Below are 12954 nucleotides of genomic sequence, written 5' to 3'. Positions count from 1 at the left end.
TAGTATCAACAGAAAACTTAAAAAGTGTAATACTTATTTTATTTGTGCCGTTTTGAAGGTTGATTGTGCCTATTTACAACAACAATCCTGTATTGTTATTTATTTAATAAAATTCATACATTAGTAAAATTAGCTTTACAAATAAAAAAACCACCTTCATATACTGTATATTGCTGTGCCGGGTGGAGATAGTGGGTGGAGTCACCTACTCAGTACTATTAGTCTCCACCTTATTTAAAAATTCTTTTACTGCCTAGTTACACAAACCAGAAATGGTGTTGGTAGTCTATGAGTGCCGCTTACCTGGATAAACTAGACATAAGCCCTTTTCCACGAAGTGCGAAACAATTACGAAAAGAATTTAGCGGTAGCTCACCTCCGTGATAAATGGAACAGTTTGCTATAGCGCCCTCTAGTGGGACCACTCCCACGTAATACTGTCATCATTTCTTTTTGTATCGTTGTACTGACAACACAAAGTTTTTGAAGAGAAGATTTCGAATTCCAAGGAATTCAAGAGACTGCCTAGTCCAGTAATTTAAAATCTTGCCTATATTACAATATAATTACCCTATTGATAAACTTGTTATACTGCAGTACAACTATATACTTTTAATTTTTAATTATTTGTATGAAACATGGTAGTTAAATTAAATCACAAAATAAATTGTTACAGTTACCTCCTGACACGTCCATACGTACTATACTGCACAAAATAAAACATAATTGTGGGCTGAGTATAATTTCCCTGCAAGCACCTTCTAAGTTCAGTTCTTGTCAAACAAAGTAATACACAAAATAAAAATATCTGACTGAAGTAAGTTTATCAACACTAATGTACAGTACCACCTTTCGTTCAAAATCGGATGATGTGACGCAGAATAAAAACATTTATCGAATGATTTTCCTGCGCAACAACTCACCACCCTCCAAATCGGAAGTGTACACAGAAACCAGTCATGAGGTTTGAAAGCGTATTCTCTGGGGATACTCTAGCAAATAAGTCAATCACAAAAATAAACAAAACAAAGTACAAATACCAACTAAAAGAAAGTTTGTTTTTAGCTTTTTGTTAAAACCACAAATCCTAGAATAACATTACATGACTAATCCTACTACTAGTATTAGCTAAAACCAAAATAAGACTACATCTGGTGAAAATCTATAAGTTAGGTGTGGAGAGGTTGACGGCCTCTATGTTAATACCCCCTATGACATCATCAATGGGAATCAGGGTACACATGGGTAATTATCCCACACATAAATCTTCAGATAATATTGTATTTACAACACCCAGGAGCATTAATTGGCAAGTTTCAATGATCTGGGTCAGACAGTAAAACCTAAGGAATGATGTTGGGGGTGTTTGGTCGGCCACTATAAAAGACAATTTGGTAATTCCTAATACATATCAATATATTTTTGTAATTTTATGTCAAAAATATCACAAACATCTGCAATTTGACAAAGTAACACCTAAATTAATGAAAGCACATTAAAAAGATGTATGAATTATGTATTTCCTCTAAAAATAAAATGTAGCCTTGTAGGACATTGACTGAAAGATTGAAACCTAATAAATTGACTGCAGAAAACAAATTTAACAACCAGTTACCTGTTATACAATATGTTTCCTTCTTCACTAATATTATAAATTACAAGATCCATTTCACAAAAGTTCCTCATTAGGATTTCAAAAATTAAAATTTAGGAGAAGAAAATATATAGTTCATGTTCTTCCTCTGACCACAGAAGCAGCTATGAACTCAGGCACAGGGAAATGGGTAGAAATTAGACTAACCCATAAGGCATAAACAAGTATTAAGCAAGTTTCTTTGAAGTTTACCACAATCTCTTTTATCTATGGTTGGGTTGTTATTAAATGAATCAAGTAAACAAAAGATCAAAGAGCTTTGCCTGCAATTAGTCATGGATCTATTGTTTCAAATTAATAAACAATTACCAGTCAATTGTGTTCCTACTACCACCATCATGTTAATGTATCTTTTTAATAATGCTTTATGGGTAAAAACTTGTTAAGTATCTTTTTAAATAATGCTCTGTATTATTGGTGAAAACTTATTTTTAAAAAAACCCCACCTTTTTTGGCTTCCAAAATTGAAAAAAAAAGTGCAAATTTGGCATTTAAAAAAAAATAAATATGATTGAATCTTTGGATCTAATTAATTAAAATTAGCAAAATATTGTCATACAACTTAAATTAGACTAACAATTAAACCCCCCTTTTCCACAAACAATTGAAGAAATGTATAAATCAGGTATTACAAAAATATTAAATGTGCTTGATTAAAACATTGTTTATCATTTTAAAATATTAAATAACAGTAAAACTCTTCCTTTTAGGGACATCCTTATTCTGGTGGACATACCCATTCTGGTACTGGTAGAGACACCTATTCAGAGGATACTCCTATTCAGGGGAGACACTCCTATTTAGGGGAGACACTCCTATTTAGGGGAGACACTCCTATTTAGGGGAGACACTCCTATTTAGGGGAGACACTCTTATTTAGGGGAGATACTCCTATTTAGGGGAGACACTCCTATTTAGGGGAGACACTCCTATTTAGGGGAGACACTCCTATTTAGGGGAGACACTCCTATTTAGGGGAGACACTCCTATTTAGGGGAGACACTCCTATTTAGAGGAAATTTTATTTATGGGACACTTTCCTGTGAAACAAAAATATATAATTTAACAATACTGTATGGCCAATCCTTATTCTTTTTTCCTAGTAAACTTCAACAGCCTAGATGACCTCGGATGTTATCATTAAATTCCCTTTTGTGGTTTTATTTTATACAAAATACTAAACAGTAATAAAGTCATCTAATCGCAATGACGTACATTATGTTGAATCATTAAACATCAACATACTTTTAATAACTATTTTACATTGTTATATAATCTTGTAATATTTTTCTCTTTATATCACAATATGGCATTGAACCTTGGCATAATCTGTTGAAATTCTGTCTGTGGTTATATATTATATTTAAATAGGAAGCTCAACCCTAAATGAACCAAACTAAGCCGCAATTGGTGCAACCTTAAAATATCATTCAAACGAGATCCCAAGCAAGATTAGTTTAGGTGGCTAATATTCATAGGTTTTTTTTGTTGCACATCAAACAATTGGAAAGGTTTTTTTACAATAGAAAGTTAATTCAAAAATCAAACTGCATTTACCATTAGTTTATTCATTGTGTTGAGTTAGGTGGTCTGATTTTATAACTTAAACAAACACTTTAAAAGTTAAGTAGCTTTACTTATAATCAGCAGATTCTTAATTATTTGGATCAACATACTATTGTACTATCATAGAACACTAAAAGGTTTTTAAAGTGAAAGTTAAAAAAGTGAACTGCTAAAAATAACTAATGTATGTTCTTGATGAGCCTATTTTTAATCTCCCTAAAAAAATATTGCATTTCTATTAAAAGCATGGGCATGGGAAAAAAGAAAAGAACACAGAAATGGAAATTTATAGTATTTCAGTCATAATATTTGAATATATTTTTTTATGTTGATTTTGAGTTACTATTACCGTAGTTCCTCGGGTATAATCCCACCTCGGGTATAATCCCACCTCGGGTATAATCCCACCTCGGGTATAATCCCACCCCCGACTTTACGATTACGTTCGCACGCAAGCATATCCCCGGGCAAAGTCCCAGTGTATAATTTAATATTAGGCCAGAGATCGGCCTAGGCCTAGTACACCTGCCTAGTAGCTAGCTAGGCCGACGTCAATATTTTTAAAGAAATTCTCACCAAAAAATAGAGTAATTTCTCTGAATTTGGCTGACTTAAAACTCATCAAACATTGTTAAGTTGAATACAACCTTAAGGCTAGCATGCCCCGATCGTCACGTTCTGTACATCCTTTCGCCGTGTACATTCTTTCTTGTTATTTACACTACTGCATGCTTGATTACCGTAAAAAACACCGCCCTCTATACCGACCGGCTTGTGCAGTAGTTTGTGTCACATGCATGCAATTTACACAGAGAGCTCGAGCGTGGGTGTACCGCCGGGAGACGGAGAATCGAGTTCATGTCGATTTAGGAAGCTAGGCGAAGATCACATTTTAGGGTATTTTTTAAGTAGAAATCTGGGGGAAAATCTATACGGTAGGCATAACACAGGTAAGACCAATTAGGCCGCCTAGGTCTAGATGGCCTGGCCGTCTAATTGCTAGGCCTAGCCTACATCGGAATATAGCTTTAGATCGTAGCTAGAAGAAATATCGTCATTTTCAATTCATGCAGTGGGAAATCCCCGGGTTTAGTCCCACCTCCCAAATTTGGGCAAATTTCACGTACAAGGGGGGTGGGATTATACCCGGGGAACTACGGTATTAACAAATTTGCTTAAATTTGATATAATGTATAAATATATGAATAGAATAAAAGAAATTACGTCAACTTATATATTACTTTCTTGAATAAATCCTACATTTTGACACTAAGCATTTTGTTAAAAAAACAAAAATTTTGCAAATTTATTTTAAAAGTTGTAAACACAAGACTGAGGTGCTTGGGTGGATTAATAACATATAGATGACGTTAATGACAAAATTTGTTTTCATTCACATGCCTACAGTACGTGGGGCTTTACCGGGCCGGGAAATCTAATGTGTGGGAAGCAACTAAGTATCTTTATTGTTAAAATCAATGAATAGTGCAATGCAAATGGAACCAACCATGTGAAAGAATAGACGACGTGAAAATCGATGAACTGATTGCAAAATTTAGACAATTTACGATGTCTTTGTTCACCACAAAATTGAATGTAATCTATATCAATTATTAGACAATTATTGTGGAACACTTTGTTTAGGCTTTTCAAAATATCTATTGAAATAAAGCTGTGTAAAATGTTTTTAATCATTTTGGTATTAAAAAACTATTTGGTATAATTATGTTTGGAGATTATTGAAGTGGGGATTGATTTAAATATATAAATCAGTAATACACCAATACCATATCAGGAAAAAAAGAATGTTTTGAAAAAAAAAAAGGTTTAATGGTAGGGTGTCTGCAAATCAAACAGTAGAGTCCGAGTTAAAATCTTAAACAATTATAATCTTCATTATCTATATCCTTTCCCGTTTAACAAAATTCACACCAATTAATTATTAATTAAGAAAATCATCAACTTACAAACTGCAATCTGTACCAAACTACCAGTGAACAAAGATTATCTTCATGTTGTTTTACTTTAGGAACTCTCCCATTTTGACAAAATTCACACCAATTATGAAGCACAAGGCTATCATCAACTTACAAACTGCAATCTCTACCAAATTATCAGTGTGAACATGGATTATCTCCACATTGGTTTAAAATTAAAAGAACTCTCCCTGTTTGACAAAATTCACACCATATGAAGCACAAAGCTATCATCAACTTACAAACTGCAATCTCTACCAAATTATCAGTGTGAACATGGATTATCTCCACATTGGTTTAAATAAAAGAATTCTCCCATTTTGACAAAATTCACACCAATTATGAAGCATAAGGATATCATCAACTTACAAATTGCAATCTTACCAAATTATCAGTGCGAACAAGGATGATCTCCACATTGGTTATACTTTAGGATCTCTTCCAGACTGCAATTATCAGTGTGAACACACGACACAACACTACAAAACTAGAGGAATTACTATTCTATAAAGATTCTACACTTTAGTAGTAATAGTATGCTCCATGGTAATTATCAATAGTACAGAAGTATGTACAGTAGCTGAGTTATAAACATATTACAACATAAACAAACCAGTTCCTATGGAAATGATTTATACAAACGCGAACACCAACCATGCACCAGCTAAGCACAAGCACTCGGATTCTCAACTTTATACAAACAGGTCACAAAGGCAAAAAAGGGGTCATTTCAAATGCATACATTCATAGTACCCCAAGACAACTTAATGATTTACTATGCGGCGGTAGATGTATACCACAGGGCAGGAGGCTAAAGATTGGTCATGGGTACTTGATAAGGATGTATATTTAGTTGAATATATTGTACATACATCATTCTAAATCGACAAGTTCCCCCAGATAGCCTTAAGTGCTTTTGGTTTCACAGAATATCTTACAGTTTACCAGCTACGAATTTGAATATTTATTTTAGAATTCGATAATAATTCAGTCATCTACCATTAACAGGTAATGGTAAAGGAAATAATAAATTTAACCAAACTCTGTAAAACATACAAACCCATTCAAGCATGGAGGAGGAAACAAATAGATTTAATCTATTTATTTCTACTATGCTTCAAATAACCACCAAATCAAAGCAACTGTAATTTGTAATACAGTGTTTCTATCACATGTGGCGCATGTATCATGCTCTTGTGAAACAAGAAGATAACAACACAAAAGCTATGTTCACATACACACACTGGAGTTAAGCGTAGATAGAAACAGACCGACTCGGGTCAGACATACACTGGACGTATCAAGCTGGACTGACTCAGGTCAGAGTTACACCGGACATAAGAAGTACTTGGACCGACTTGGGTCAGAGTTACACTGGACATATCAAGCTGGACTGACTTGGGTCAGAGTTACACTGGATGTAAGAAGTACTTGGACCGACTTGGGTCAGAGTTACACTGGACATAATAAGAAGTACTTGTGTAATTGGTAACAATTCTTATTAAACCTCTGTGTTAATTCCGATTCCAATATATACCAAATATATAGGTTTCAACCGATGTAACATTACCACATAATGTTTGAACATAGAACAAGTTAAATTGATTGATTTAACTCTGAGAAAAGAACACATCTATAGCTGAAACTAGGTTTCCTAAAGCAAAATAAATTGAAAGTATTTTAAAACTAAATAAAAACAAAACATTAATTAGAAATGTTAAAACAATCTTACCTTAGAAGGGCCTGTATTGAATCTTCATCCAAAAAATCGTGATCACGTTCCACTGACGTCAAATCAATCGGGAACATCGATTCTGTAATATGAACACCATTTAAGTGAGACATAAAGATATTAACAACGAATATAGTTAACGAGAGGCCGCTTTATTAACAGCAAATGAAGGGATAAAAACGAACTGTACACTGGAGATACAAAATGAATAACATGCATATGGCCTGACTAGCGAAGCATAAAAAAGGCAAATCCTCTGCTAGTTATTTATTCGCTTAATGGGCGAACTCGTCGATTACGATCCATGCTTCATTGGGCAGGCTATTCAATTGACAGTTTATTGTAATCATAATGCTGTCAATATAAAAATATAGGAGTAAAAATGATTTTAAAACATAGCACTTTGTAATGGTTTAGTAGTTTTTACAATATGTGGGTATGCTTGGGTTGTTATTATTATTACTATACATAAGCCTCCGTCAACCCCTACAATTCGAGTGACTTTAATGCCAAAGAATCAATGCAGTTTTTAGGCTAAACTAACCATTTTGACACCCATATGGCATGAACACAATACCATGGTAGAATAGGCGAGTGCCCGATATCTTACAGCAGAATAATGTAAAAAATACCTAGCCTAATATGAAGGCTTGTCATTCTGTGAGTTTGGTAATCAGCTACATTGAACATGAAGTGAAAAATCACCAACTATTTACACCCATGTGGAGTACGTAATCAACTAAATATAGGTTTTGTCACATATAAATTAACGTTCAAGTAAGTACTGTCACTCTCACACAATCTAGACATAACATAGGTAAAGTCCCTAACCCCAAGGATGAAAGGAATTTACACTGAGCATTATTCCTCCTCCGTAGTTCTACCACGAGGTGCAGAGCTTTACCGCTGTGACGCATGCTTACACAAGTGTTGGACATCTACGGGCTCAAGCAAATTAACTGCATAAATAAAGCAAGCACTGTGTGAATCACTCGGGGAATCACTTTACTAAATTTAAACGCATGCGTTTGAAAACTGAAACGTTTTCAAAACAGGAAAATCAACAAGCAAAGTCCTATAGTTCAGTATTAATTATATATACATAGTGTCTAATAATTTGGTAAAACGTTAAATATGGTAAAGCAAACTTGAAAAAATTACACTGAATTCTACCGTCAACTATTTCAAAACTGAAGCCTTCTTTCAAAATTAGGAAGTTAAACAATTATTTATTTAAAATAATTTAGCATAATATCTGTATAGATATTATAGTAAAATTACTAAATAATAATTTATGTTCATTGGTATCTGTAAATGGAATTTGTTGTGAGGTTTTTAAATCCAGAAATATGCATAGCTTTTCACATTGCTTATGGCTTCAGACAAACACATGTAAGTATTTAGTTTTTGACCGATCCCAAATCAGGATGCCTCATTATTTGACCATTATCAAGTATCCTATGCCGGATTCTCAAAACATAATGATGAATTCACAAATTACTAATGTATAAAAAATTAAATTAAGGAGTAGCAGGAAGTCCAAAAATGGTAGGAAACCAAACGAAAGCTGACTCAAATGTAAGATATTTACTAAAGTTTTACATGTTAGAGGGTTGACTAGGCTAAGGTGTTTCAAGTTACACCCTGGTTTCATATCGAGTGCTGTCTGGGTTATTTTTAAATTATGTTTTTTTAACTTTATCAAATTATTTATACATATTTTCAGTTGCTTTGGCTAAATAAACTTTGTTTATATAGGACTATAGTAGAAAGTAACCAAATAACTAAAGTTACTTAGTTTCAAAAAACAAAAATAATGATAACAATTCTTATATTTATAATATAAATTTATATTTAATAGAAAAAAATATTTAAATAATAATTAGAAATAAAATATTTATCAGACTTGCTATTATTAGATAGCAGTAGTTCAACAAGATGATGACAAGAGAATGTCAATAATACACAACAAACATTTATTGCTAACCTAATTTATATTGCAAAAAAACACAAAAATAGTTAACATAAGACATATATGATTTAGCTTTACAAAAACAAAAATTATGAAATAAAAAAAGTTTTAACAATCTTACCTGCTTCACATTTTCCAAACTCCACATTATGTGGAATATCGTGTAAAAGAAACATTCTGTTTGTTTATTATATATCACAGATAGTTACTATACATTATTATCCAAAAGTCAGTAAGACCAGTCGAATGTCCATATAAATTACATAAAGCAAAATGGAAGACAAGGTACATCTATTTACTAGTAAACGTCAGATGTTTTTGAACAGTTTAGGAGATTTTCCATCAGCCTAGCAAGTATATCCACATTGTATGGAATGAATCTAAATGATGTGTTCTCCTCATCAAATGGATTCCTTTTCAGTGATTTGATCTAATTATGCATGAGCACAGCATCATCACCACTGGCAACCAGCAAGTTTCGCCCAATGAGGACCAAGGCCGTGCTAGGCACTATGATTAACTCCACCCCCAAGGCTGTGTAACTTTCTTAAACACCTTGGGATAAATCAATTAGAAAAAAATCAACTATTTTCCACTAAAACCAAACTCTTACATATTTTATGTGAATAACAAGTTTTAAATCACATATCTGGATACCAGGAAGCTGAAATAATTCTATCCATCAAATGGCAAATTAAAAACAGCACAAAGAAAGAAAATCAAAGCCGAAAGTTTGGCTAAATTTTGGTTTCTGCTATTAACTCTATAAAAAACATTTTAAGAATGTTTCTAAATAAAGGTACAGTAATTAGAAATCAGTCAGCAATTGTGGTACAGTAGATCAAATTATGTTCTACTACAAACATTAAAAAGTACTTTGATCAAGTATTCAGAATGTTTTACCTATACACCTATTAAGAGGAAGCTCTCCTATGAATGCACTACTAAATGTAAATGCCTATTTAGGGCCAACGCCTATTTAGGGCCAATGCCTATTTAGGGCCAATGCCTATTTAGGGCCAATGCCTATTTAGGGCCAACGCCTATTTAGGGCCAATGCCTATTTAGGGCCAACGCCTATTTAGGGCCAACGCCTATTTAGGGCCAACGCCTATTTAGGGCCAATGCCTATTTAGGGCCAATGCCTATTTAGGGCCAATGCCTATTTAGTGCCAATGCCTATTTAGTGCCAATGCCTATTTAGGGCCAATGCCTATTTAGTGCCAATGCCTATTTAGTGCCAATGCCTATTTAGGGCCAATGCCTATTTAGTGCCAATGCCTATTTAGTGCCAATGCCTATTTAGGGCCAATGCCTATTTAGGGCCAACGCTTATTTAGGGCCAACGCCTATTTAGGGCCAACGCCTATTTAGGGCCAACGCCTATTTAGGGCCAATGCCTATTTAGGGCCAATGCCTATTTAGTGCCAATGCCTATTTAGGGCCAATGCCTATTTAGGGCCAATGCCTATTTAGGGCCAATGCCTATTTAGGCCCAATGCCTATTAAGGCGTAACCCTACTTAGGACATCCCTCTATTAAGGGGACATTTTGCTGGGTCCAGGTGTCCTGGGGTTCTAACATAACTTCATTACCAGGATTTTAAAATTTAAAATGGCACTTTCTGTACTTCAAGAATTTGTGACATGATCAAACCATTCGATATCTGATTTTTTGTTTTAAAATCAGTATTCTAAAATTAAAATAATTTGATTACATATCATTAAAAATGCTAATTTATTATTTCTTTAGGGAGATGAGAAGTGAAAACCTTAGGCCAATCACCTCATGTGGCCCATGATTCATCAATCACTCCTACCTGGAGAATCAACCCAACCAGTCTAACATTGGACTAATGAAAGACTAATCCTACCCAGGAAGCCTAGCATGATCTCTGGATTATTTTTCGAGATCTGATCATGATACAAGATGGTATGTATTGGTATGTATAAAATACGCCCGGTATGATGGACAAACCAAGACAGAAGTCCATGAAAGGATAAGAGAATAAAGAAAAAGCCATTAAACCAAAAACACATACCGGGGTGTCGACACTGGTGTCTTGCTTGGTGTCTGCCCTGGTCTGTTTTTTTTTACAGTGTTTTGCTACAGTACTGTAGGAGATGTGAAACTGAAAGGGGTATACTACTCTCAGCAATGTTGAATAAAATATCTTATCAGAAAATTAAAAAATGGGACAAAATTTTAAATGGTGTAAAACAGAACAGAAACATGAAAAAAGTGAAATTACACTCGATTATTGCCTTCTATTTATGTTGTGGTTTTAAATGTCACAACAATCATCTCTAAGCACATCAAATAATTTACTAACCAATTAGTATTACCATCATCCATATTATTGAAAGAGAAAATTGAATTTCCAATTTTGAAATTTTATCTAACTTAATTAAGTGTACGTGACTAGCTGACATCTAAATTGACACCTGTATGCAAATTCTCACAGGTAAACTTTTACAGGTAAATGGTGCTGACTCACAGCATCCTCAAACAACACCTTTAACATGTATTGTAACTTTCACCTGTTATGCGGATATCCTCAAGACAAACACACCTGACACAGGTGAAAACGAACCAGTTCCTCCATAACATACACACATTGTTATCTTAGGGTATATTAAGATCATGGGAGTTATGCTTTCGTATCGCAAGCAATGGCATATCATAATTAGCACCGTAACAGCCTCGCTTAACTAACGCTTTTGTTAGAAACTAGAATTTCACCGATTTGGACGAACATCTGGTATGCAGGAGTAAATTTGATTGGTTGGAGGTCAAAATCTTCAAGAGATGTTGTAATGAACGAAAGATCAGTGTCGTAAGAGGTGGTTCCACTAATCTTTTCCTGGTTCAGACATACTGTATGAAGTTGTACACTACGTATGATATGAAAGCATAACCCCGTAGGTCTGGACAGGCCCTTAATAGTGATATCAAAGGACCGGTTAAATTGTGTATGAATAAATTAAAAACATGTTTAATATTGTTCCCAAAATAGAAGTTAATAACACCAAATCGATGCGGTATTTAGCTGTAACGCACAATACTGTAACAGTTTCTTTGAAAGCATAAATCCAACAGAAATGCATCCTATTGTTTCATAAAAAAAAAAATCTTTTGGAATTAATCAGCAGAAACACCCAAAGTAACCAAAATTAGTGGCCTCGTTATCAACATATGCCTCCGATTAATTACGTGCAGTAAATACGTGTGGTAGATATGTGTGGTAGATGCGTGTTCCAATACAATAACGGCTACCATACTTCCATTGCATATGAACAATGTTTTATGCATGACATAACAAATTCACTAACCAGACTGGCCTCTTTTCTTAAATTACATTAGCATAAAGCAGATTCAATATGGTAAGGGACTGGTTCTGGTTAAAGAAATTTGACCCTACCAGATAACATAGTACATTGATCAAGTACATACAGAAAAGACCCAACTAAGCTTTTTTAAATAAATAATTCAATAAATTAATTAATCTTATTCTTATATAAATGAATTTTCCTGTAAAGCTCTTTCTACACTATCAAGTATCAAACTAGTTTAACAAAAAAGTGCGATGTGCCCAAATATGGTAGTAATATGCTTAAATATGGTAGTGATATGACATCACATGGGCACATCACATTTTTGTTTGTCAAATAAAGTTTGGACAGAGCTTTAGTAAAAGTAATTAATCGAGTAATAAATTTATCACTAGCCAATATAATATTTTTAATAATGAAACTAACATCAAAAGAAATTCAAGTACCGGTACAAACCGGTGACAATTGAGAGATTTTATGAGTTTGAGTAGTTTTGCAAGAGTTTTTATGTGTAAAGAAGAAAATACCAGATATGACCTCTAATATTAGTAAATAAGATAAATGAGTTCACTTATATAAAGTAATACTGTACTTTTCAAAGACAATTTAATGTTGCCAATGTTGCAAAAGAAAAGATTTTACAATAAAAAATATGATGAAAAAATTTACTATGGTAAAAAATTCACACGCAGAAAGTTCTTTTAACAAGTAAGCATCTCTCT

The 12954-nt window shown here is 33.7% G+C and overlaps 1 protein-coding gene across 1 annotated transcript in view; it reads right to left on the bottom strand.

Annotated features, from left to right (window-relative positions):
• LOC140050161 (rho GTPase-activating protein 7-like) overlaps positions 1–12954 on the bottom strand; it is a 104947-nt gene that overhangs the window by 32786 nt on the left and 59207 nt on the right. The window contains exon 3 of the mRNA XM_072095230.1: positions 6929–7010. Coding sequence (XP_071951331.1) covers positions 6929–7010 — 82 coding nt within the window. The remainder of the gene's footprint in view (positions 1–6928; positions 7011–12954) is intronic.

This window comes from Antedon mediterranea, chromosome 5, assembly GCF_964355755.1.
Source record: "Antedon mediterranea chromosome 5, ecAntMedi1.1, whole genome shotgun sequence".
In the NCBI taxonomy this organism is placed as follows: domain Eukaryota; kingdom Metazoa; phylum Echinodermata; class Crinoidea; order Comatulida; family Antedonidae; genus Antedon; species Antedon mediterranea.
Note: the sequence above shows the minus strand (reverse complement) of the source record. Positions and strands in the feature narration are given on the sequence as shown.